At 40.4% G+C, this 25664-nt stretch overlaps 1 protein-coding gene across 2 annotated transcripts in view; it reads left to right on the forward strand.

The window, feature by feature from the left end:
* Nucleotides 1-5156: 5156 nt before the first annotated feature.
* klhdc3 (kelch domain containing 3) overlaps nt 5157-25664 on the forward strand; it is a 29391-nt gene continuing 8883 nt past the window's right edge. For both annotated transcript variants that reach the window (XM_052080487.1, XM_052080489.1), the window contains exons 1-9: nt 5157-5294; nt 7363-7452; nt 10057-10277; nt 11519-11695; nt 12672-12787; nt 12934-13005; nt 13955-14168; nt 14293-14379; nt 16654-16762. In XM_052080487.1, the coding sequence (XP_051936447.1) occupies nt 10124-10277; nt 11519-11695; nt 12672-12787; nt 12934-13005; nt 13955-14168; nt 14293-14379; nt 16654-16762 (929 nt within the window). In that variant the 5' untranslated portion in view covers nt 5157-5294; nt 7363-7452; nt 10057-10123. The remainder of the gene's footprint in view (nt 5295-7362; nt 7453-10056; nt 10278-11518; nt 11696-12671; nt 12788-12933; nt 13006-13954; nt 14169-14292; nt 14380-16653; nt 16763-25664) is intronic.

The following is a 25664-nucleotide window of genomic DNA, read 5'->3' on the forward strand; positions in this document are numbered from 1 at the left end:
ACTGCATTTATGAAGTCTATTTTCACCACAGCGGTGCTTTTGAATGCCTTACAATGTTACGTCACACATACTGTATTCATACACTGACAGGGACATTTTGGGGACGAATGCCTGGAGCTTGGTCTTGGTCCATTAGTTTTTGTTTTCACTGAACTAAGCTTTCAGTCTCAGTCCAAATACCGCGTAATATTTTAAAATTGAATTTGGGTAGCTTTCACCCAGTCTGATCCCAACTTTTTATACCCCATAAGCAAGATGTGGAATTACTAATTTTTGTTCAATCCATAGCCCCGCTGAAAGAATTTCCTTACAAAGCATCGCTTGTTGGTTCACACGTAATTGGTCAATAAAAGCTGCTATACAAGTCCTAATTTCTCTTAATGCTGCGCTATTTCAGTGAACCACAAGCAAGAAAATCAGCACATGTGCATACCAATCTTCATCTTAAGAAACTCACAAAGAGCTCTGTTCATTAAATAAGCAACAAATTAAAGGAAAATGCATGATTCAATCATCTGGCCGCAGAATTAGATCATGTACTATGACATCATGCTGGACTGCATGTAGCTGTTGACTTTATCCAGCTATTGCGGAAGTCAAATCAGAGTATTTAACATCCTGGGAATATGTCTGCACATTCCCATTCTGCAGCTCCTTGTCCTTTCGTGTGATCGTATAAACAGATCGTGGCCTTGACTGATACAAGCCTGACTGTGTTTCACGGCAGGACTGCTTACTTTATTTTGAGATTATGCAATGGAAAGCCTGCATGTTGGAGAGTCATTTCAGGAGAGGGTCAATAATAATGCAGAATTTGGAGATCAATCAATTCCAAGAGTGTGCCTCATTCCAGCAATTCTACTGTGCATACAGTTTGATGGCGACGCGGGCACCCGCAGTGGCTCCCCTTATATGTTGTCTTGTGAGAGAAGAAATTTCATTTGACATTTGACAATAAAGTTGTACTTGATACTTGATATTTCAAGAGAATACCAACACACACTTCTCCTTTCACTTAGTACTTTATTTCGTACAATGGTGGTTGTGCTGCTTGTCATCTCAACAGATGGATGGTTTTGATGTGAACCGATAAGGAAAATGGCTACGTGCTATCGATTTCATGGCAGACAAACATTGTAAAGCTCTTCCATCGCTATTCCTGCCCACAAAATACCAAACGGCAGTTGGTTTGTAGCAGTTGTTGTTAACGCAGAGTCATTCTGCAGTTGGACAACTCCTGTTCTCCGTGTCAGTCCCAACAACAGACAGACACCACATGTGCTGGCTATTAAAGCTGTGAAACACACCACTAAGCAAATGTGGACACTGCGGGATCAGATGGATGACGCAATGTGTGCAAACGCTGACAGGTGTGACGATCAGGCTAGCCTTTTAAAAAAGGAGGCACCACAGACCGTTTTGAAACAAAACATTCGCTGAGCACCTCAAGAAGAACTTACTGAGGCATTCTTGACATTGTCTTTTTTTGAGATAGTACAATAGCAGAAGTGTGACATTTTATCAATCGAAAAAGCCAGCATCCATTTTCTATACCACAATGTCATAACTTGGAACACATGGTCAAATCTGTATTTTGCAATTCACACTTAAACACACAAAACAATAATTACCTCAAAATCGTGATGTGCAACGAAATAAGTCGAGGCATTTTTAAAATCATTGTCAAAAATACATTTAGGGACACATCGAGGCATCTCTGACTAAAGTTTGCTGTTGTCCATGCATATGTAATTGGTCAAAAAGGATTTGTCCCTTTCAAAGCAAGGATGCATGAGAAGAAAACAAATACAGCCATTCAAAAATACAACAAAGAGAAACACTCAAAATGGGGGTTACAATGTCTGCAGGAATACATTGTGGTTCTCCATGACCCTCCAAGTTTCTTAACACACTTAAGATGAATGTTCACGCTAACAGCGTGTGAACACCTCAGTATCAGTATCATGAAGATAAATGAGGCTTACATGTAACAGCTCAAACGCAAAGCAATCGACCCAGACGAGATTGTTGTACTTGCCACATCCCCAAATTTTCGGGACGTCTTCCAGACAATAATATCATCTAACTGCAATTGTGTAATATCAACAGTGTGAAAAGTTCTGCTGTGTGGACAGGTTTTGGAAAGTTTGAGTGATCACGGTTTGCATAAGCTTCTTTGTGTGTATTTTAGCCGTCAGGCGTGAGAAGCCTCTTTATTTATGCAGACTCAGTCTCATCCACCTAAGATCTGTACGGGTCTCCAGCTTTTTCGCTCATGTCCATCTTTTGTATGTAATCAATCACCTATAAAGAGTTTAAATATACTTTTGGGATTAAAATCTGTTGTCTGTCTCTTATCTGAATGTTTACATCATCTTAAACAAAGTTGTTACTGGTGTAACCTGTTTTTTGACTATTTTGTGTGGATTTTTACAGTGCGGGTCAAAATGACCCACAACATAATCAATGTGATTTTTTTTCAACATAATATGAGGGTTAAGAGAGTTTGCAGTCTGGCTATTGTCCATGACATGCAACTAGCATCGGGACAAAATGCCTGCACACAACGTATCAATCAAAGCGCCGCGACAGAGGATCAAACTCAATAGTGATGCAGGCAGTCCCATGGCAGTTGTAATATGTTTTCTTAGTGCCACAATCTTTGGACAAGTCTCTACTTCCCTGCATTTGAAACCAGGTTGATGTACCTTCAACCAACCCAACCCCTTGGCAATGTCATGCTTTGTAAAATTAAAGCGCGAATCACCCTGAATTTAGGGTGTGTCATGTATGTTTCAGGTGATTTTAATGTTTTAATGCATAAAACCATGTTAATTGTCAATAAAACTGTTTCCTAAGTGTTAATTATGATGAATTCCTTAAACCACAAGCAAAAAAAGAAAAGAAAAGGCAGATATGAATACCAAACTTAATAAAGTCAGTTGTTCATTTAATTACCATAGCCATTAGAGAAAGGAAAATTTAATGTAATGCTAAACATTGAGAGCAGTGTTAGAAAAAGCTACCAAACAGAGGGGAATAAATGCAGCACATCTAATATGAACCTTCTTTAAGGTTCCCAAATGGTTGTAAAGTCTAGAATGAACTGTACTCTATTCCTGACAGCTTCATGACTTATGCCTGGCATATTTTTTATTCCAGGTTTTTTTATTTCTTTCTTTCTTTTTTAAAATGAATAGTTAAATTGGAATGCTCAAAAGTGTATCCGAGCCAACTGGAGCTTCTGCTCATGTTATTTGCCCGAAACTAGATGAGGTGTTATGTTACATCTACTCGGTAACAGTGGAACCGCTGCTCTTCTACAAAACCTAGGAGCAAGGATGAATTGGTGGGCGCCCTCTGTTGATGGTAATGAGAGACCACTTCTTCTCACCAACACCTTTTGTCACTTTTTCATAATTATTTTACTATCCAAATACAAGCTTTTTTGTTTAGAATTACAATTTAATCAAGTGCTTCATCTTTGTATAAAAGACCCTGTAAAGTGAATTCACAAATAGTTTATAAATGCCTTATCCAGTACATGTTTGAAGATAATTTCTGAAAAGATTTGCAAAGACTGAGATATATGTACAACTCATTTGTGGTGACATATGAAAAGGTTTTTTATCATTTCAGTTTTCGAAATTTTTTTGTGTTTGGCTATTTTGGAATCTGTTCTGAGTCGACGCTCCCCTATTACATAAGAATTTGAGCACCTTCATTTGCATCAGCAATTATATGGCGCAATTTTGAATAAAATTATATGGTGCAATTATGAATGCCCATCTCTGTTCTCAAGTGCTGTGGGCGTGCTGGAGCCTATCCCAGCTGTCTTCCGGCAGCCAACCGAAAGTCACACATAGACCAACAACCATTCACGCTCACAATCACACCTAGGGACAATTTTGAGTGTTCATTAAACTGCCATGCATGATTTGGAACGTGGGAGGAAACCGGGGTACTCGGAGAAAGCCCACACAGGCACAAGGAAAACATACAAACGCCACAAAGGAAGGCCGCAGCTGGACCCTACCCATCTGCAATGTGAGTCAGATGTGCTAATCAGTCGACACCGTGCCACCCTCTGACAAATATAATGTATATAAATATACTAGCTGGTTCGCCGCCCTCAGGGCTGCTCATCAGCTAGTTCCTGCGGAAGGCTGGTAAGGTGGGCCTTCGGCCCACAAAAGTGTTGTTGCTTGGTTCAACTTTTTGTTCATCTTCATTGCTTATCGCGAAAATAAAGAGATGTTTAGCTCTACTAAATAGCTAACAATTTCATTGCAATGCTTGTGGGTAGACAACATTTTTTCGCTAAGATGCCCGCGCGATCGTAGTGAGCCACTGCCTGAGCGGCGCAGTGGCGGCGCGCAGCGGCGCGGTGAAGTAGGTACGTTTTGAAAAGGGACAGACGGAAGGACAGCCCGCGTGCGGGACGACGCACAATATATATATAGATATAGATATCTGATCCGCTTTATCCTCACTGCGGGCAGTAGGCAGGGCACACATTGATGAACAACCATCTGCGCACACTAACACCACGGGACAATTTTGAGTGTTCAATCAGCCTGTTACTAATGCAACGTGTTATACCGGAGACAAATTCCTTGTGTGTTCTACATACTTGGCCAATAAAGATGATTCTGATTCTAATTCTGATTCTGTCATGCATGTTTTTGGAATGTGGGAGGAAACCGGAGGACTCGAGGAAAACCCACACAGGCGCTGGGAGAACATGCAAACGATCGAACCCACAACCTCAGCACTGTGAGGTCAACCACAATACCTTCTACCATCTGGTATTTGATGTAATCCAAAAGTAATTAAATTACATGCACTGCACAACCCAGAGACCTGCGAGTGGTGATGTTTAATTAGGAATAAAAATCTTCCCTGTCGGGGGACCCCTGATACATGACTTGGACATATCCACATTGTATACAAACATGAGGCCTGACGACGTTATCCACACCGGCAAGCAGTAGACGGCCTGTTTCACCTTCTATGAAAGTGATCAAGTTTGTCCGGCAATGCAGGTTGACTCTGAACAATTAACATTCTCAGTGGCAGTGCCTGGACCAGATTACTGAACTGTAAAACCGGAACAGTAAGTAGGCAGTTTATTGCAGTGTCTGTCACATGACTCCTATGAGATGCGCGTGACAGATTTGTCGTGACTCGGGCGCTAGGGGGCGCGCTCCCTCACCCACTGACACGTCACAACGTCCCTGTCTGCCTGCCTGCGTCCAAAAACATCGGAGAACCGCCTACGTCTCTGCTCCAAGGTAAGCTATACGATACTTATTAACACTGTGAACACAATGGTTGTTGCGGTGTCCACTGACCAGCCTTGCCTCATATGCAAATAAATGTCGCTGTTGTAAATCGTGTCATTCTATTGTCGGCTTAGGGCCATGCGCTCACTATGGTAGCGTAGTTTAGCTTTAGCCTAGCCAAGTCGGCAAGAGTCCCACACTATCGCATGAATGTGGAACAAGATAGCGATAACCTCGTCTAAGTTGTTTGTGACCACCTAACTGTCCTTCACAGATACGACAGTGAAAAGGTACTGTTAACGATAACGAGGTGCAGGACGAGGCTGTGGGAAGGTGTTGCTGCTTTTTGCTCTGTTCCAATGACTCTAATTAGCTAATAATGTTCATGTTCCTAAATCGGACACATGATCTCCTATGACACCTTGGTATGTGGATCTTTTTCACCGCCTCTCAAGAGGTCGTTGTACATAAACATAGTGAAGGTGACGACACATAGTTTACGCATGCTGTTGTGCAAACCCGATATTGCCTTGACTTGCTTCTACTTAATGCCTTATGTTAAGTGTTGTGTTTGTTATTTTATTTTATGTAACTGTCTTGTTAAGCGCTTTGTTACAGTTACCGCTGTTGTGATAGCGCTATATAAATCAGCATGTATTGTATTGTACTTTGTGCAAAGGTGGATGTGCATTGTACACAGGCACGCATAAACAGTATGTGTGATGAAATAAAAGAATCGTCGCCAAGATCTGGTGCTCCCCTCAAAATAGATGAGGTCCCTTGGGGATGTATTTTTAAGTGCAAACAAAGGTTGGAGGTCAACAAGAAAGTGGGTCATTGAACAGAATGGGGAGAGTGGGGGCTGCAAACTGTTTTGCTGTAACTGGGTCTCCCCTTGGAGTTCTGAGGGAGGGTTCGAATCCAGGCTATGGTCTTCCTGTGTAGCGTTTGCATGTTCTGCTTGTGTGGGTTTTCTCCTGGTACTCCAGTTGCCTCCAACATTCCAAGACTGTCCTTGTTCAACTCCAAATCGTCCATAAATGTGAGTGGAAATCTTTGTTTGTGCCTTGCAAATGTCGACCAATCCAGGGTGTCCGCTGTCTCTGGTCAGCTGAGATAGGCTCTAACACATTTGCGACCCAAGTGGTAGTGAAAGGATGGATGAATGGATGGTTCCTCCTTGGATTAGTAAGAAGTCAATATTCATTTGATAAATTCAATTTCGGTTTGTTTTTGGCCTTAAGTTTCAATTTTTTTTATTTTTTTTGTGGTTGTTGTTTACAGTGGGGTAGAACGGCATTGCATTGTACCTAGAGCAGGGTCCCACATTAAGCTTTGGGTGGTGCTAAGTTTTGGTCGCCCTGCTTAGAACAGGCCGACATGTGGATGAAATAGTGAAGCCTGTACTCTCTGTTGCCAAAATGCACGTAAGTACAGGCAATCAAGGCAGCCACTTAAAAAAATCATACTCTCCATTCCAGTATATGGATAATGCAATTTTAAAGGGGAAGTCAACCCCTCAATTTTTTTTACAGTATTAGGTTTGATGTGCTTTCACTAGTCTGAACAGATCAGAATCAATCAGAATGCAGTGTTTAAACTAATAGGGTTGCATACAATTTATTGTAACACATTTTGGGGGGGGGGGGGTTGACTTTCCCATTTTCCACTAGGTGGAAGAGGTTTGATGTGACCTTTGGATTGATATTTCTGCGGTGGAAGAGGTTTGATGTGACCTTTGGATATTTCTGCCATTGTCAAGAGATGGTCAGAATCCAGCCACCAAAATACCGGTACACAGAAGGTTTCTTGTATAATAAGCAAAATGTTGCGTTACCACTTTCTACTAGTAGCTCAAGAGCAGGATCAGCATCAACTTCTAATAACTGGCACATACTCAAATATTTGGTGAAGTTGTCACGGTGTTGCTTGTGGGTTTTGGTAGTTGTGTTTATCAATCCGTGTAACACACGCATGAATTGACACATCAGTTGTGTGATTTGACTGCTTGATGATGAAGTCCTTCCACCACGAGTGAAAATCTTAATGCGAGTTTTATGCACACTTTTCTTTTTAGACTCCGAGCTGCAGAGAACATTTAGCCTCTCACCCAGTTGTCGCTTCTAGCTCTGCCTCCCAATGGCATTCTGACCAAGGAATCGTACAGGTAGGTGGAATGTGCCGTGCCTCATTTGCATGAGATCCAACTCCACCCCAAAACCATTCACCCAGGGTGGCGTTACCAGTTAGGGTTGATGCAATCCTTTGTCGTTTGTGTATTGACACCAAAGACTGTCAGAGACCTGTTAAGGAACATGATAACTGTTTTAAAATGGGAATAATGGGTCAAAAACGCACCAATGAAACTGATCTGGACAAAAATGATTTTACCCTCAACTTAATATTTTGGTTTTCAGAAAAACACTGCAAGCCTTTTCAGCCAAACACTGCGATCAAACGGGTTCTGTAACTCACAGAGACTTGCAATGTGAGTAAAGTATTTTGGCCCACTTCTCATGAGCAAACATTTGAAGGGTGTCTTTTCCTGACTGCAACTTTCGGCACCTTTCACAGACGTTCAGTAAGATTTAGATGTGGGCTCATGGGAAGTCACTTCAGAATAGTCTGATGTGTTCCTCTGTGTTCTTCGCTATACGTGGGTGTTTTTAGCTGTGTATTTTGGGTCATTATGTTGAATAACCCACAAACTAAGACTGAGACAAAGCTTTCTGACACTGGGCAGGATGCTTTGCTTTTGGAGGGGATCGAGCCTTTTCTGTTGCTGGTCCATCTCTCTGGAATGACCTCCCACTGAACATTCGGCAAGCCTCCTCGCTGCCCATCTTTAAAGCCCTCCTCAAAACTCACTTGTATTCTTTGGCGTTTGACTCAGCATGACTTAGATTTGCTCTTGATTTTACTGCTTGGTGCTTTCTACCGCCTTATTACTTATTACTTATTACTGATTCGTCTTACTGTTTATTGTATATGTTAAATCGCTCCATGTACAGCACTTTGTATGCAGCGATGGCTGTTTGAAAGTGCTCTATAAATACTGTTGACTTGACTTGACTTGATTGTTTTGATAGTAGAACTGGGCAATGATATGATCAACATTTGAGACCGTGATCAGTTTCAGAATGATTACGGAAATCACTGCAAGCGAATTCCCTTTGTCCAACACGGTGGAAATGTTTGCTACAATAGCCAATTAGTTGACCTTCGCCTACGTTTTTATTACTTCCGCAGGGTAACATTGTTTATTTTTCCAACCTGCTAAAACACACAAGACAGTAAAGTAGTTCATTGTGTTATTTTAGTGTTCAACATTTGTTGTTCTGTTGAGTAAAAATATTTTCACGTTTTTCTGTGTTCATCTTTTGCATATAGTTTTCAAATATAGTACAAATGCTTTCAAACTGGCAATTAATATGATGATATTCTATATCAGAGGATATGAAAAAAATAGTTGTGATTTTTTGGGTGTTCTACATACAGTATAATGCCCAGCTCCAGTTGATCTTCACATTTCATTTTAGCCTTCACCGATCCAAGGCACCCAATGCTAGACCCATTCCAACATAATCGGGCCACCTCCATGGTTTACAGCAGGGGTGCCCATTACGTCGATCCTGATCTACCGGTAGATCTAAAACAGGTCCCAAGTAGATCCCAAGAGTGTCGAGGAGAAAAAAACTAATCAACCATTTGTGTGTCTTTGTACATGTTAGTAATATATTTTTTGTGTTAATGTACGCTGCACCACAATCATCCTATCAGTCTCCTTTTCACAAAATAAATATCTAAAAAATAAAATAAAGCAGGTAAATCTTATGGTGGCGCGTGATGACGGAGGTTGTTTGCGCTCAGCACTCTGCAATTGCAGCTTCTGACCAAAGCTGTTGCGATCTATCTTTTATCGACATTATTCTCATTCAGGGTTTGCTTCGTGCACAATTCACCGAGGGCACGGGCAAAGAATAGGAACCTAGGAGGGCCCAGGGAAACACTTTAAAACGGTACGTGTGAGCTACGACAGTTAACAGGCTGAAAAAGTGCATCGCCTGCCTCAGTTTCAGGCTGTTTCTCATCATGGTGTGTGTGTGTGTTTGTGTGCGTGTATGTGCGTGTGTGTGCGCGTGTGCGTGTGCGCGCGCCGGTAAGGGTAGATCCCGTAAGGTTAGTTGATCGAAAAGTAGATCTTCGGTCCAAAAAGTTTGGGCACCCCTGGTTTACAGTATTGTGTTAGTTTCTTTGTATGCCACAGTTTTGTGTCTGTAAACATACATTAGAGCTGATGTGACCAAAAAGCAACATTTTTTTCAGAAGCATTGTGGCCTGTCATACATACATTTTGTCAAATTCCAGTTATATCAGTTATGGCTATTTTCTTTCTTTGGAAGGCAACCTTCAATTTTATCCTGGCTTTTATGCATATACAGAGAAACCTCCAAAGTTAAATAATTTGTGATCCCCCGATCGCGGAATTTGCTGCGGATTTCAAAGCTCTCAGCGGAATTGAAAGCAGTTCGCTGAGATAAGGGTGAGAATTTTACATTCACATTTAGTTTTAATTCCGGCAGCTGGTTGTGGCGATCAGATGGGTAGCGTTCACACTGCAGGATGTGATGCCCACTTTTGAATTTTTTCTTGCTCTTTTTATGTTCTCGTTCTTGTCAGCAAGGCTAAGCTAGTCCAGGACCAGTTCTTTTATTGTCACCGCCATTGCCAGGAGTATTTTTTTCCTGAACTCCTCTTATTGTGTTCACAGGTTAAATGGTGGAAATTGGCCTAATGGAGGCGAAGTGATCAACTCTGCAGAGGTGCAGCCAAGTGGAATGTTGCGTTGGTCTGTCCACCTTGAAGGAGGGCCACGGAGAGTCAATCATGCCGCTGTGGCCGTGGGGCACAAGGTGTACACCTTTGGGGGCTACTGCTCCGGGGAGGACTATGAGACGCTACGTCAGATTGACGTGCATGTTTTCAACACTGGTAAGTTAGAATGGATAACCATACACTCTGTGTTTCCATGGGTTGCACTTTGACAGCTATCAAGTTGTCAAATAGTATTTGAAATGTCTACTGTTGCGGCTATATGGAAGCTTCTTTTGACTTTTAAAGCCAATTCGAAAAAAGCCCGGCTGAAGAGTCAAAAGTCATGCTCAAGAATGTGCTTGATGAAATTTTTTTTTTAATGTCCATTTAATTAAAATGCTAAGTGTAAATTCAGTTGGGATTTCTAAGCAGTTTCCCCCTAAATAATAAATTGATATGATATGTCCTTTTACCTGCACAGGCAATAATTTGCATACATAACTTATTAATAGCTAAACAGTTGTGTAAATAAGGTAAAAATAAATAATAATAATAATAAGTTTAAATTTGATTTGCATAGCACCTTTCAATGCACCCAAGGACACTTAGAAAGCAAGACCATATCCCTTTAAAAAAGACACATAAGCACTCTCCTAACTTGAATCCCTAAAAGGAGGTCTTAATAAAAGGCACAACCCTGAGGTACCTCGTGAATGGAAGATTTCAGTAACCGTTTCTGTAAAGTAAAAGTTATTCACTCTAAAATGTTAACTCGTGGCAATGGTGAGTGCAGCGAGCCAGTCAGTGATTCACTAACAGCTAACAATAGCAGTTGTTTGGTGAGGTCTTGCAAGATTTACAGGTACTCAAGTCTTGCGTGATATGCTGACTTTTGTGACCTCAATTTTTTTTACTTGAAAGCCTGTTTTGGTTTGAATTCCAAATTGCTTGAGTATTAATGAAGTCTTTCCACAATACTTGTCCATTATCATCTGTAGGTTGAGTAATTTGAGCCGCCTTATTTGGTGAGTGCCAAAAGATCGGCGCAAGCAAACGTTCATGAAGATGCAGTTGGCTCATTTGAAATGGAAATGAGAGCATCTCAGCTATTGTTTCATTATTTCATCAGTTTGCTTGCTCTGTAATTCTTCCCTTTGATGTCTGTTCTGCAGCATTGCCTGCTGTCACACCGCTCTACCTTGTGATTGATTTTTAAAATGTGTTTCCACCTTCTGTCGTAGACATATGCAAATGAGTACAGTAATTGGTAAAATATTATACAAGAATGAAACAGCATTGCAAACATAAAAAACACATTTTAGTAAAATGTATCAACTTCATCCTCTTGGAGCACAAGAGAAGTCTAAACTCTCCCACACTGTTTTACGATATTATTTCTCTACCATTTTTTTCCATAGTGTCAATGCGCTGGATGAACTTGCCCCCGGTGAGGCCCGTTGGACATGAGCGTGCACGAGAAGTGCCATACATGCGTTATGGTCACACGGCAGTGCTACTGGATGAGACCATCTACTTGTGGGGGGGACGCAATGACACTGAAGGAGCCTGCAATGTGCTGTATGCGTTCGATGTCAGTAAGTAGATACGACTCACAATATGTCTGCGAACTGTCCATAGGGAATGTAATGCAAATTCCATCAGGGTAATAATGAAGATCACAAATCTTAGCAGTTTCCTTTACTAGCTATCTGTCTATCTGTCTCTCTGTCTCTCTGTCTCTCGCTCTCTATTTCAAGAGAAAGAGAGAGATGTAGTATATTGGTTGATTTGAACATACCAAAGTGTCCATAGCTATGAATTAGGGGTGGCGTGGTTCAGAAAATCCCCAGTTTATTTCATACCACAGTTTTCAATTGGGTTCGGTCTATGTTGACTGTGAGGAAAATCAATTATTTCTTGTATGGGCAGGTTAAAATTAAAACTAAGAGGCAGTCTGAAATGTCACATGACATTTCAGACATTTCACGACACATGATTCTGACAGTCTGAGGTTAAAACTAGGTAAGGTTGTGGTTGTAAGAGCTAATGCTGTCAACATGCTTTTCATTTATTTGGCACAGAAAGTTTTCTTTGACAAATGTTAAAAACAAATAATTTAGAGGTGCAACAATTGGTCAACAATGAACCAGTTGTCAAATCGATCGTTGTAGAAATCCCCAGAATTTCAGCTTCTCAACAGTAAATATTCTCAGATTTCTGTAGTCCTCCATGGAAGCAGATTGATTATGTTGTATCAAAATAAAACAGCAGGAGTAGTGTCCATCTCGCCCTGGATCCTCATGGGACGACCGGTAAGCATTACAGAAAATGGACCTACGGATGGAGTTTGCGTGTTTTGTCAATGTTGAGTTGTGCTGTTTGTAAAACAAACGTTTTGTATGCTACCCTTTTAATCGGATAAACTATTTTACGCAAATAGAGACATTTTGGCTGCCTGTACAGAAACGGACCAAAATGGCATAGTGTAAAACGCTCACTAAATATCTTACTTGTTACCAGCAGTTTGACGCATAGTGGTGGGAATTAATGTAAGTTCTCCTTGCGCTGCAGATACCCACAGATGGTTCACACCAAGAATTTCTGGGACAGTTCCAGGGGCAAGAGATGGTCACTCAGCCTGCGTTCTGTTCAAGGCAATGTATATATTTGGAGGATACGAGCAGCTGGTAAGTCTTTGACTAGCTTCCTTTTCAGTCATGGAAATATATCTGTTGTGAAAGTTGGCAAATTGAGTTCAGTATGAATTTTGGGTAAACACACTGTCACACGTGAAAATTAAGGTATTTAATTCATTTCCTCTCCTGCGCTTTAGGCTGACTGCTTCTCTAATGATATCCACAAGCTGGACACCACTACCATGCATTGGTCTTTGATTGATGTCATGGTGAGTTTAAAAACAAGTTTCTATTTTTCGATCAGTAATTGAAAATCAGGAGTTTCATGGGTCAAGTCCTGCCGCAGAAAGAAAAAATAAATAAATGTTGGAGTGATACTGGTCTTCTTCCTGACTACTTTTGAGATGCACTTGAGCAAGGCACAAACTCCACCCTCTGGCTCATGAGGTGCAATGTTTGCGCGCCTCAGTTATGGCCTTCTCAAGCTACACGACCTTTTTGTAGTTCACAATAGTCGCGCCGTCAGATATTTTTCCCCAAGTCTCGTTATGCAGGTTTAGTTTCCTTTAATTCCCCATTCATTTTAGAGTTATTTTCAAGATCCTCCTCTTTGTTTTCAAATCTCTGAATAATCTCGCGCCACCTTACCTCTCTGAGCTCATCCGCCCCTACACACCTGCCGGGCGCCTCAGGTCTGTGGACCAGTCTTTGTTAGAAGTACCAAGAACTAAACTGAGGCTCAGAGGGGATCGAGCCTTTTCTGTTGCTGGTCCCGCTCTCTGGAATGACCTCCCACTGAACATTCGGCAAGCCTCCTCGCTGCCCATCTTTAAAGCCCTCCTCAAAACTCACTTGTATTTTTTGGCGTTTGATTCAGCATGACTTAGATTTGTTCTTGATTTTACTGCTTGGTGCTTTCTACCGCCTTTTATTACGGATTCGTCTTACTCTTCATTGTGTATGTTAAATCGCTCCATGTACAGCACTTTGTATGCAGCGATGGCTGTTTGAAAGTGCTCTATAAATACTGTTGACTTGACTTGACTTAGTAATGTCCACTAGGTGGCAGAACTTCCCTTCCAGTTTCATCTCAGTGTCGAGGCCAATTAACTGTGATGTGGTGTTCAAAGATAGGAAATCAAAATTGTCCCTATTAAATGATTATTTTATTTTTAACAAATGTGCTCTATTTTTTTAATTTTATTTTTTGCATTTCAGGGCATTCCAGCAAGCTGGCGGGACTTCCACTCAGCAACCATCATCGGGACAAAAATGTTTGTATTTGGAGGACGGGGGGACCACTTTGGTCCATTCCACTCCAATAATGAGATCTACTGCAACAAAATAGAAGTGTTTGATACACAGACCAATACCTGGTTGAGCTCTCCAGCAACACAGCTCTTACCCGATGGACGCAGGAGTCACTCAGCTTGTAAGGAACTCTTTCAACTTGCAGAGCACTGTACTGCTGTTTAGCTACAATTCTTGAAGTTCATCTTGGCGGGGCGTTATGTTATTAATGTAAATGTCTCTCTCTTGTCTCCGTGAACGTGTAGTTTGCTACAAGGGGGAGCTGTACATATTTGGAGGCTACAACGCAGATTTGGACCAGCACTTCAATGATCTCTGGAAATTCACTCCAGGTATCTCAGTTGCTTTTTTTCACTTGGGGTCATGTTTGCATTTCCTATAGTTCTATATAATTGTGACCCATTTTCAGCGATGGCGTTCAATAGTGTCACTTTAAAGTGTCAAGTCAAAAATGTTCTCGACAATATTATGCTCTATGCACCTCCGCTATACTAAACACAAGATTCTGATTAATCTTGCATGTGTGGAAAATGAATCAAGCAGTAAAATCCACCCATCCTAGGGGGCAGCCATTTCGTCACTTTTTATTAACTGAAAATGACATAGGTTATCTTCACCTTGGGATGGATAAAAACAAGTACATGCTGATGTTTAATTCATATTCCACAAATGCAACACTAATTTGAATACCATGCTGGGCTAGTGGGGCTGTATATAACGTATTGTTGTAAAGAAAATGCTTGATTTGATTGAGCCTTTAAGATTGTATTAACCAACTTTCTTATTTCTTCAAGCCTCTCCTTCATATTAAACCAATAATTTCATTGCACTTAGCTGTGCAATGCACAAAAGGTCATATTCGACGTGCTGTACTACATACACTAGCGGTCGGGTTGTACAGTATGAATAAAACCGCTAACCAACTTTGTCGGCTGAATTACAAGTCTGCTTTGGAAGTCATAGCCGCTAGATGGCAGCATCTTAGTTCCAATCCCAATTCTCTCTACAGGTTTTAAGGGCCTGTTACCATAGCGATGGCATGATACCGTTCAGTGCATTTGTTTGACATGCGCAACCTTACACTGCATATTAAGACTTCACACTCCTGTTCAAATGCCAAGTGTCTATGTTAAGAAAAATTAGACCAAGCTAAAGAATTTCAAAACCTTTTCTACCGCCAATGTAAACTATCACATCTCCAACTCATTTGGATAAAACAAAAACAGAAAACGTCTAGAAAGGGGAAATACACATAACCGAGGCTCATGTGGTTTTACAAGTGTGCTCACCCTCTAATGTCTATGGATATGACTGTGTTCAGAATAAGCCGACCACCTTTAAACAAATGTTACAGATACCTGGAACACTTTAAAGTGTCTCTCATTAATCCCAAATAAAGTAGGGCTACTGAAGTGGGCTTTTCCTGACATTTTTATAGTCACATCTTATAGCACAAGTCATGGTCCGCAGAGAGCTTCCACAGCATCGGGGTCAGCTCATTGTTCAGAGGTATCACTCAGGAGAAGGGTGTCAAAGAATTTACCTTGCGTTAAATATACCATGTAACACAGTGAAGACACTCATTATAAAGTGGAGAAAATATTGCACAACACAGACACAACCAAGCACCGGAAACATGGGGCAGAGTGCGGTGCTATTAAGGCGAGGGCCTATGTTTTTGTTTTATTTTATTTCAATGTCAAGTCGTGCTAAAAGTCTGCATGTAAAGATACTTAATGCAGTAAATCGGATGTTTTGCTGAGCATGTGTGTATGTTCTATCTCTCAAAGCACAGTCTCCCACGGGAATTATTTCATCCCTATGTACCAGGATGGTGAAAAGTTTGCGGGCAGTGTAGGGGGTAATATATTAAATATGTTAAAATATTCAATAAAAAAGACATATCAAACTAATTTAAGAATATATTTATGGACATATTTTGATTTATTCGTGATGCCTCTTAACTATAACTATCCTCTAAATCAAAGGGAACCGATTTCGAATGAATTCTGAACACCCCTCTCACTCTTGTATAGAATTTTGCAATTCAAAGGGCTGACTTGTGGGTACGCCTGGTGATATTTGTGTTTCTTTATTTATTTTCATCTTTGGACACCTAAGTAGGACAAGTAATGAATAGTTCAATAATGGACTCATCTCTCGATTATTAATTGAGGAATCTGAAGGTCGTTGTTTTCCAAAGTAAAATGTCTTGGTTTGAAAAAACACAAATGTAAGCTGGTTGCAGTCTGATTCCACGGAAGGCTTCAGAAATCTGATATTTACCCCTGAGAGGCTAAAATTCAGAGAATTCGGACACTTTTAAATTAACTCATCTAAATGTTTATTTTATTATCAAATGAGCTATTGTTTGATTTGATAATCCATTAGTTGATGATTAATCGGTGCACCTGTACATTGAGGTAAATGTTGGAAGTTGCACTAAAGAAAGTCAACTCTTCATGATTAATCTAGTGCAGAAAGCAGTGAAGCTCAGTCTTCGGGTTTGCATGTGTAATGTGTCAATACTGTATTGTACATGTTGTATTCCCAAATAATTAACATCATCATCAGTGTGTTCTGTTATTTACATTCAAACTGTGCAGAAGCCTTTTCATGGACGAAAGTAGAACCCAAGGGAAAAGGCCCATGTCCTCGAAGACGACAGTGCTGCTGCATGGTTGGGGATCGAATCATCCTCTTTGGAGGAACCAGGTAAAGCAAAAAATACTGAAATATTTTGCTCCATACACAGTACAGTCGATACAGCTTTTCACTGTTAGTTATCACTAATCGTGTGTGTGTGTATATATATATATATATATATATATATCAGCCTGGATATACAACTACTCACCCTCTTATTATTCTCATGTGATGCATAGATTAGATTCATTTCTAATTTAAATTTTATCCCATTTAGTGGGATTAGATGGTGCGTAACGGCAATACAATTTAGAGAGGGAAGCTTGCCAGAAGTCGCTGTTCTACACAGTCATCAAAATACTTGTTAAATACTGTATGAAGAATAAGAATATTTCCACTGGATATTTGTGAATTGTGTTTGAATAGGTTTTTTGTTTTCTTTTCTGGGTGGAATGACTGCTCTCTCCGCCCGACATGCCAATGTGACGGTCTGGTTCCTGTAGACGGTAGCCTGGGATAATTTCATTGGTGGTCATAAGGCAGTAATGATAACTGGTGCCTACTAAGGTGCCACTGTGCTTTATGTAGGGCAGTAGCCAGTGGAGTAATGAGGTAGCTAACGGCTTTTAGATGGCCCAGCGTAGTCGGGACCTGGGCTATTGTTATCACGAGCCTGAGTTATCAGTCAAAACCCCACTGGGATAACTTGATAGTGCAGATGGGAAGGTTGTGGATAAGAGTCCTCTCAGGCCCACTACGTCTACAGGCCCAAAGTCCTTCAGACTTCAAATCATGATAACTCCGTCTACATTGCCGTAGTATCATCGCTTTAATTATGGTACAACTTACATCACCTAGATACATGGATAAAATTGTTGGGAACCCTCTTGTTAAAATCCCACAATTGTCACATAATTAACGTGAAACTATAAATTGAGTGAAAATCAACTAATGAAAATTAGACATTTCTTTTGAATTGTGGTTCAATACTTGGAAAAAATGGTGATGGCACCCTTGACTTCATATGTCGTTGCGCAACTTTTTGCGGCAATCCCTGCAATCAAACATTTTCCTTTAACTTTAAAAGAGTGAATGGAGAGTTAAACTTTCCATGATAAAAAATATATTAATTGTACAGTCCATGTTTGGAAAAACATTTTCATATTATTAATGGTGATGCAAGTCTACAAATAAGGTCTCACCATTTTACTTTTATGCATTTATTCAACAGTAAAAGACTTAACTTTAACAGCAAGTGTGTAGGATGTAATCACGTCTTTGATGCACTTCACACATCTTTTTTTTTTACAGTAACTTTCGCAAGTGCACAATTAAATGAACTACCAGTGAGTGTAGTGGAATGTGTTAAATTGATATAAAGCCGTGCTGTAACAACAGTGAAGATGTGTGTCACAGCAATATAATTTTTAATTGAACCAGAAGTACTGATCACCACTGTAAGACATTTGACCAGAGATAATCAATTGTGGTGTTGCATCTTGCGAAGTTAGAAATGCAAGCCTGCAATTTGTGTTGTAGAAAATGGTTAAGCACTGCTTTGATTCCCCTGGATGTCCATGCCCCTTTGGATTAGCCCAAGTTGGATTTCACAAGAGTCTTTATTTCCTGTCGAGACCAGATAGGCCTTGGATGGGTCACAATTTGTTGGTCAGTGTGGTTGGAATCACCTGAACAATCAAAGATGTTGATCGAGCCTGGAAAGCGATCAAACACCACAATTATAAGTGAATTAAATCATTATTAATTTGTTCTTCAAATCAGGAAGGTTCTCATTTTGGTCCACATTTACTTGATCTAATGTCTAGCCCAAGCTGTTGTTGTTGTTGTTGTTGTTACTGTACAAATAAGTGTGATCTCAATAGTCCGGAAACAAGTTGACCACACAGTTCTATTGACTGGCATTGAATGTTTTTTTAAATGGGTGCCTGTAAGCTTCTTACGCACAGGAACTCCCATAAGCACGAGCGCACACGTAGTAAGACGCACAAATGAACACTAAGTGACTTCGAAGTCATCCATTTGTTTTCTTTCCCTTATTACTACCATCATTTTTTTTAATTTGTACTACATGGTAATGAAAAGGTCCTTTTCTGTTTAAGACCAATCTATTTTCAAGCGACTTGGACCGTGTGTTTGTTTTAACACGACCTAACAACAGGAGGGCAGTTAACAGGCCTAAAAAGTTATTGGGATCTGTCTCTACGCTGCTGACGAATGCTTCCACAGGCCCCATGAATTATTGACACTTGCTTGTGTTTTTTGGGAGTCTGCTCATTTGGTAGGTCGGCCCAAGGAAATTGTGTTCAAATTTATGGCACACATTTTGTTTTCCCGGGTTGGTTGTCCTTTCACACTGATCTTAAACAGAACCCTTCTGTTGATATTTATTCTCAGTCCTAGATTTGTGTGGGCATTATTTATTACTTCCGTGAGCTACAATAAAACTCAGAAACTTCCAAATTGCCCAGCTTTCAAAGGCATTTTAATGTGTGAAATGATCAGTTTGCCCTAAATGCAGCAGGAGAGTAACTACGTGTATATAGGCTGTCAATAATAATAATAAAAAGAAAACAAAGATTTTAGACCAAAAAAGAGGAATCCTCAATTCAGGTTACTCTGATTACAATTTTCACACAAGAATTGACCCAATTTAGAGCATGCTTCACAAATGGGGTGGACCGGTACACATTACTTTGGAAAAATGTGCAGTTTGTCTGTGAGTGAACTGACTGGCCGGTTATTCGCGGTATTATATGTAGTGCCACTTACGTCAGTGTAAACAGGCATGCTGAGCTCCAGAGAGGCGCGTAATTCTGCCCCATCTCTGATTTATGACCTGAGGGAGTATTCTTTCTCACGGAGTGCAATTTGATCTGCCCTCTCCACCTCTGTTACACTCATTTGCTGAGACCTGCTCATTGCCCCACGAAGGACGACCCATGCATGACTAAGTCCACCTGCACTGACCTTCACCTACGAAAGCAATTAACCGCATACCCTGCAAACTAAAATGTCCGTTAAAAAAAAAAAATCTACATCCATGCGAATTAATGTATGTAGTCCAGCTTTATATCGATATCTTGCTGGACTTTGAGTGTCACAGCTAAGATGAACGAACCACATGTTATGGTATGGCTAAATTGCAAATTATTTTAAGGCTCAGAATTGGGCATCATCTGTGCCGTACAGTGGGAAAAGGGCATGGCAGATTGGCATGCTTTGAGCAGACAGATTCCAAGCTGTGAAGGAGAATCTGGTGCCATAAATATTATGAGTTTGGTTGACATCAAATATAAATTATTATTAGTGCAATTAATGCCTTCAAGATTGCAATAATGATGATTGAAGTGAAATAAAAATATATCTTGTGTCTTATTTAACTTTAAGACGTGACTCATCCCAAGTGTGGTAAGTTACGATTTTTTGTTCTTTGTCTCTACACCTTGGTGGTGCCCACTGATTTTTTCATTCCAAAGTCCTGATCCTGTACAACAACAATTGTGAGTTTTTATAAAGGCAGCCGATGCTGCGTTCTCATCAGGATTCTTTCAAGGTCACAAATGTTCGCCAAACGGTCGCCAGGCGTTTGCCTCTATTTTTCTTGTTGCAAAAGAGGGCTGAACATATTCAACATCCCCATGTGACAAGAACCCCCCTGCTAAAACTGTTAGCAAACATTTGCAACCTTGAATGAACCCTGATGCAATCTGACATGAGCGCATATTTTGCTACCTTCACCAACAGTTGCAATTGTTCACCCCTCAGTCGGACAGGGGCTTAACTAACAGAGCCTTTAATTGTCGGATGAGAACAAGAATAGATTTCAAACAGATTTTGACATATTTATTCTTAAAGCAATTAATTGTCGTCATGTCATAGGGCAAGCAGTAAAACAGAAACAAGATCTTTGATTGGTATCAAAATCTGTACATGGTTTTCAAGTTGTTGGCCCATGCTTCCAGTTCGAGAGACTATATGGTTGCTTCAGACTCAGCTCAAGGGAGACCACATAGCAGGTAATCTCACTGGTAGCCAAAACATCCCAGCACAAAACCTCTTGTTTATTCCACCCAAATCTCACCCTGATATTTAATCTGGCTGGAATTTTACTAATGAATTTAAAACAGCAATTTGCTCAGCCAGTGATTTTCTGTCTTGTCAAGTGATCTTGTTTTGCTGATCAGGAGGTCAAAAGCCTGGTGCCTCGATATCACATATAATGCCATTTAGCACCTTATCAATGGCTGAAGGGGCTGCTGTTATGATAGCCCAGCTGGCCAAAGCGTATCTTATCACCATTGAACCCGATAGTTCAATTTTTAGACTAAACACAACATGGCATTCAGTCAGTCGACTATCGAGCGCTTTTTGGTTTTCCTTTCCCAATGTATTTAATGAAACGCAAAAGACTTGCCGTAAAGTTTAACTGAATTGACGGTCAAACTACATCATTGGCCATTCCAGCTGCACTTGTTGCTTGCAGTTTTAAGAGATGTTGCCGAAGACACTTGGCTCCATGCAAACACAATTATCAAGTCTTCAGTTATGCACATGTTGTCATTGGTGTCAAAGGGTAGGTTGCAGAGGTTTCCTTTTCAGAATTGTCACTCCGCTTGTGTGTGTGTTTCATATGTCTGAGATAAAACTTGTCAAACAGCGAGGTGACCTGAGATGGATTTGGGGCATCTCGCGCGTGCGGCACGAGACCTTTGGACAGCACAGCAACTCTGTGATTTACCCTTCAAAGACATTAGCATGCTAGTATTTCATCTGCATCTTAACCCTCCTTAACCCACCAACAGCCTGTATACATTCTGGTGTCATAGGGGTGAGTGCTCCACGGCAGCTCAAATAAACACCCTGCATAGGTGACACCATGTAATGTTGTTCTAGTAAAAATTGTGTGAAATAGAAGTCCAACATTTGATTTCATGTACTTGTCACAAGTGGGCCAAGAATTTAATTGTATTGATTCTAGATGCACTCTCTAGAACAATGCTTAATGTATTCCGTATTGACAGATTTTGTTTTTAACCGATTGTGACTTTATAAAACTCGGGGTTTAAAGACGTACCATAATATGGTCAGTGATAAGAACCATGAAAAGAACAGCTTCTTACCGCTGTGCATTATTCAGTCTTACACTATCATCATTGAGTGTCCAACGCATTTGGCCTTGACAACCATTTTATAAAGTGCGGCTGGAGAGTGTGGCAACAGTTTTAAAAAAAAAAAAAAATTAATATGCCATCTCTCTTGTCTCCTATAGACGTTAGCCAGCTGTGTTCAAGGCCCACAAGACTAATTCACGTCTTCCTTCTTTTCATCAGCTCTAGGTTTCTGTCAGCATATTATTTAAAAAAAGAAAACCTGCAAAATTAGCAGAGTATATACTGTATGTACAAGTGCCAATCTATGCCTTAGTTCCATTACCGATGTGAATTACTTTTTGTACAAAAGGCATGGAATTTGAGATTTAGGTTTAATTAGCACCTGGTATTTTAGTCTAATCTGAAGACAGGCATCTTCAGGAGCCAGCAGAAATTGGTGTCTCACTCTCATCATGGGGCTGCAGGCCTTAATCCACCTTCCAGCCACTGCTCAGGAGGGGGCACAGATATGTTGGTTAGACTAGGTGAGACAGAAAAGATTAAGGCAGAAAAAAGAATGGACGAGAATCTGAGAAGCAGTGATAACAAATGAATTGTTAACAATACAGTATGCCATTTTAAATAGGTAAGTAAAAGAATCTGTTAATACCTTCACTAACCATTGCTCATCAGTCCAGTAGGCCATTGAATATAAGATTTAAATACGGGTTCACACGCACAAAGTTGTACTTGCCGCCAGGATGCCGTGCATAAATGTCAAAAACTGAGGCTCAAAATGCAGTTTTATACTATATGGCGGAATATGTAATCCAGATTGTGTTTTAATTGAAATAATCTCCAATGTTTTTTTGCTCGAGTTGTCCGTTTGCCCGGTCAATTCAATTAGTTTTCTGTTTTTGCCTTCCTTGAAAAGCAAACAAAAATAATTACATGTTTCTGCTCAATATGATAAGGTCTTTTACAGGAAGTTGTAGTGTGTGATAAGTTCCTGTGAGGTAGATGGTCCTGAAGGAGCAAAGTTCAATAGGATGCAGCGAAAGGAACAGGATGCACATCGTATCACTCCAAGAATGAGGATATCGGCAATGAAATTACTCAAAATGCTCCGATCGATATGTCCACTGCTCACAACATTTCTAAGAACCTCATCTGTAACTTTCCCATTGAACACTTGCTTGTCTTGCTGATGTATTTGCTGAATGTTTTGGTGTTCACATGCGAATTCCCAATTTGGTCTGCTCCTCGGCTCTCGGGGTTTCCCTCATTAGTTTTAGGACAGTAGTTGATTTTCTACTGTTTCAGCGGCCTACTTTCAAAGCTAATTAGGGGGAAAAGTCAGTGCATTACTAGAGAGGGTGGCAATGGGGTGATTAGACACCTTCATTGAGTGTTGTTTCAAATAGCAAGCACTGTTTTTTTAGGGGGGGGGGGAGTATCACTCGGGCTTCTTTTAGATTGGGAACCACCAAAGCTGCAGGGTTGGGGGAACCTCTTTCACACGTAGTGACAAAGTGAACCATCAAACACCAGGACGCCACATAAAGTCAAACACTGTGACTTTCCCGCTTCCATCAACCCCCCTTTTCCTTCCCCTGCTTCTAAGATCTTTTTCGGCTCGTTTTACAAAGACCAATAAAACATTAATGTGCTGCTGGATTTCACACCCAGGCTAATATTGTCCATGAGTATGCGAGAAAATTGTCATTTCTCTTGCTGCTCTCCTGAAAGCATCTCCTTATCTCTGGCTTTTTCTCGCATCAGCATCCAAGGCCGAGACTCTCGCCATGTGAGTTGTTGACAGCGACCGTACTGCATTGTGTTGTCAAGATAGCGGAGTTACTACTAATGCTGTTATTCCCACGAATTCAACTTTTCATAACCTTCAGCAACAGATTTGAGGCAGTGGTAAGAATTAAAGACATTAAGTTGATGGTTAGAAAGAAAGTGCCAAGAGCACATTGAGGATTATGTCACATTAATTGGTTTTGCTTCCTGATCTGCTGAAAGCTAAGGTTGCTGGCTCAAATGTGTTTTTTGTTTTTTGACCTATTCCACTTCCTTTACTTCTCTCTGCAGCTCTTGAATCCTGGATACATTGTCATAAAAAGGGTGATAAATCTATATCTTTAAGCGTCCTGTGGCTTGTCACTGGGGCAGTACCCTCAAGGATAGAATTAGTGTACCCTTTAAAGTTAAACAGGCTATCGATTGGGCCCTTCTGTTTTCTACCATAGGGCATGTATGACCTTAGGGAAGTGGTCTAAATAAATGACTGATAGCACTTCTGGCTGATTTATTAGCCGAGACCGAAACATATTTTCATTGGAAAAGCTACCGGATTCTCTCTGTTGCATCCATATAAGACTCTTGACACATATCAAATCTTGGTCGCATAGCACTAATATTGAACCCACAAGCTAGCAAAATGAGTAAAAGATGTATTTGGAGAGTTTCTTTGCAACGGGGCAAGTGGTGAATGGTGAAACAATACAAGAGCATCTGACCAAGAAGAAAAGAAAGGTGGATTTGACAGACAGTAGCAGGAGACCTATTGAAATATAGATTTCTCTGCACAATATCTGGTGAGCGGCTTGTGGTGAATAATTCATGGACTTTATATTAGTTCTGTGGTGTCTTAACTTGGCACATTTCAGGGGTACACTGCAAATAGATGCATAAAAAAGTAGGTTGATTTTTATTGTTACATCGACACAATACCAAGTTTGTTTTTCATGTATCATGTATGCACTTTATATTTGTGTGTTGGATGCTTAAGTGTTCCATAGTGGCCATATCAGTGCATTGTTGTGACCCTTTTAAAAAGAAAAAAAGTAGACTCTCTTCTAACATTCCTTGTGAAATTTGTCACTTGTTGCAAATTTTGCTTGTTGCATGCCTCACTGCACGTGTTACATGCCTCACTGCACTAACAGGCAAAAGAAGCAGTTTCCATCTTACTCTGTTTACTGTAAACCTAATTAAAAGTATAACAATTATTAGGGCAACAAGTATGCCAAATACATACCTGTCAACTTTTCGGAGCGCCAATCTGTATAAACTACCAAAAAAATCCTTATAAAGAGCAAAAACTCCATATAACATACCAAAGCATTTTATATGTCAAAAAAACCACAACATTTTTAATGATATTTACTAAGTATAACCTTTGGAGCACTGGTTGTGTTATCCTCCGTGAATTGCATCATACTTGGCTGATTCTCGGGCATTCCTTTGGTACAAGTTAGACTTCAAATATTCTTTCACATCATGAACTCCAGACGGAAGAACTTTTACTTCGCGTTTGCAAATTGTGCAATGAGTATATTCTTCTGTCTTACGAGGCATTATTGCGCCATTGAACTGCGATATACATTCTTGAAGAAACCTTCCACTGTGCTTCGTTTTACGTCTCTTTCTTGTTGGTTCCATTGCGCAATATGAACGATATATTTGTTTCCTTGTAGAACTTGCTTGTACACTACCGAAGTATGCAATGAATATTTTAAACTAGGAACCACGTAATTTACTGGCAAGTAACCGGAAATGAAAGCATTCGAGTAGACAAAAGCAAACGGAACTACCTGTTAGGGGGGAAAAAAAAACAAACGGAAAGTTTCAGAATACGTATGATCTGTGCGATACGGCCATATACGTAATATTCACTACAAAATCCGTATGAACTATGGCTAAACCGTATGAGTTGACAGGTATGCAAATATTTCCCTGACTTGGTTTCGGTGTGTCAACATGCATTCCCTCAATCTAGTTTTCCGTGCCATTTTCGACACTAACATTGCCACCAGCCCTCAACGTTTTATGCATGACTTTGAGTGATGGCA

The sequence above is a fragment of the Hippocampus zosterae genome, chromosome 11 (genome assembly GCF_025434085.1).
Source record: "Hippocampus zosterae strain Florida chromosome 11, ASM2543408v3, whole genome shotgun sequence".
In the NCBI taxonomy this organism is placed as follows: Eukaryota; Metazoa; Chordata; class Actinopteri; order Syngnathiformes; family Syngnathidae; genus Hippocampus; species Hippocampus zosterae.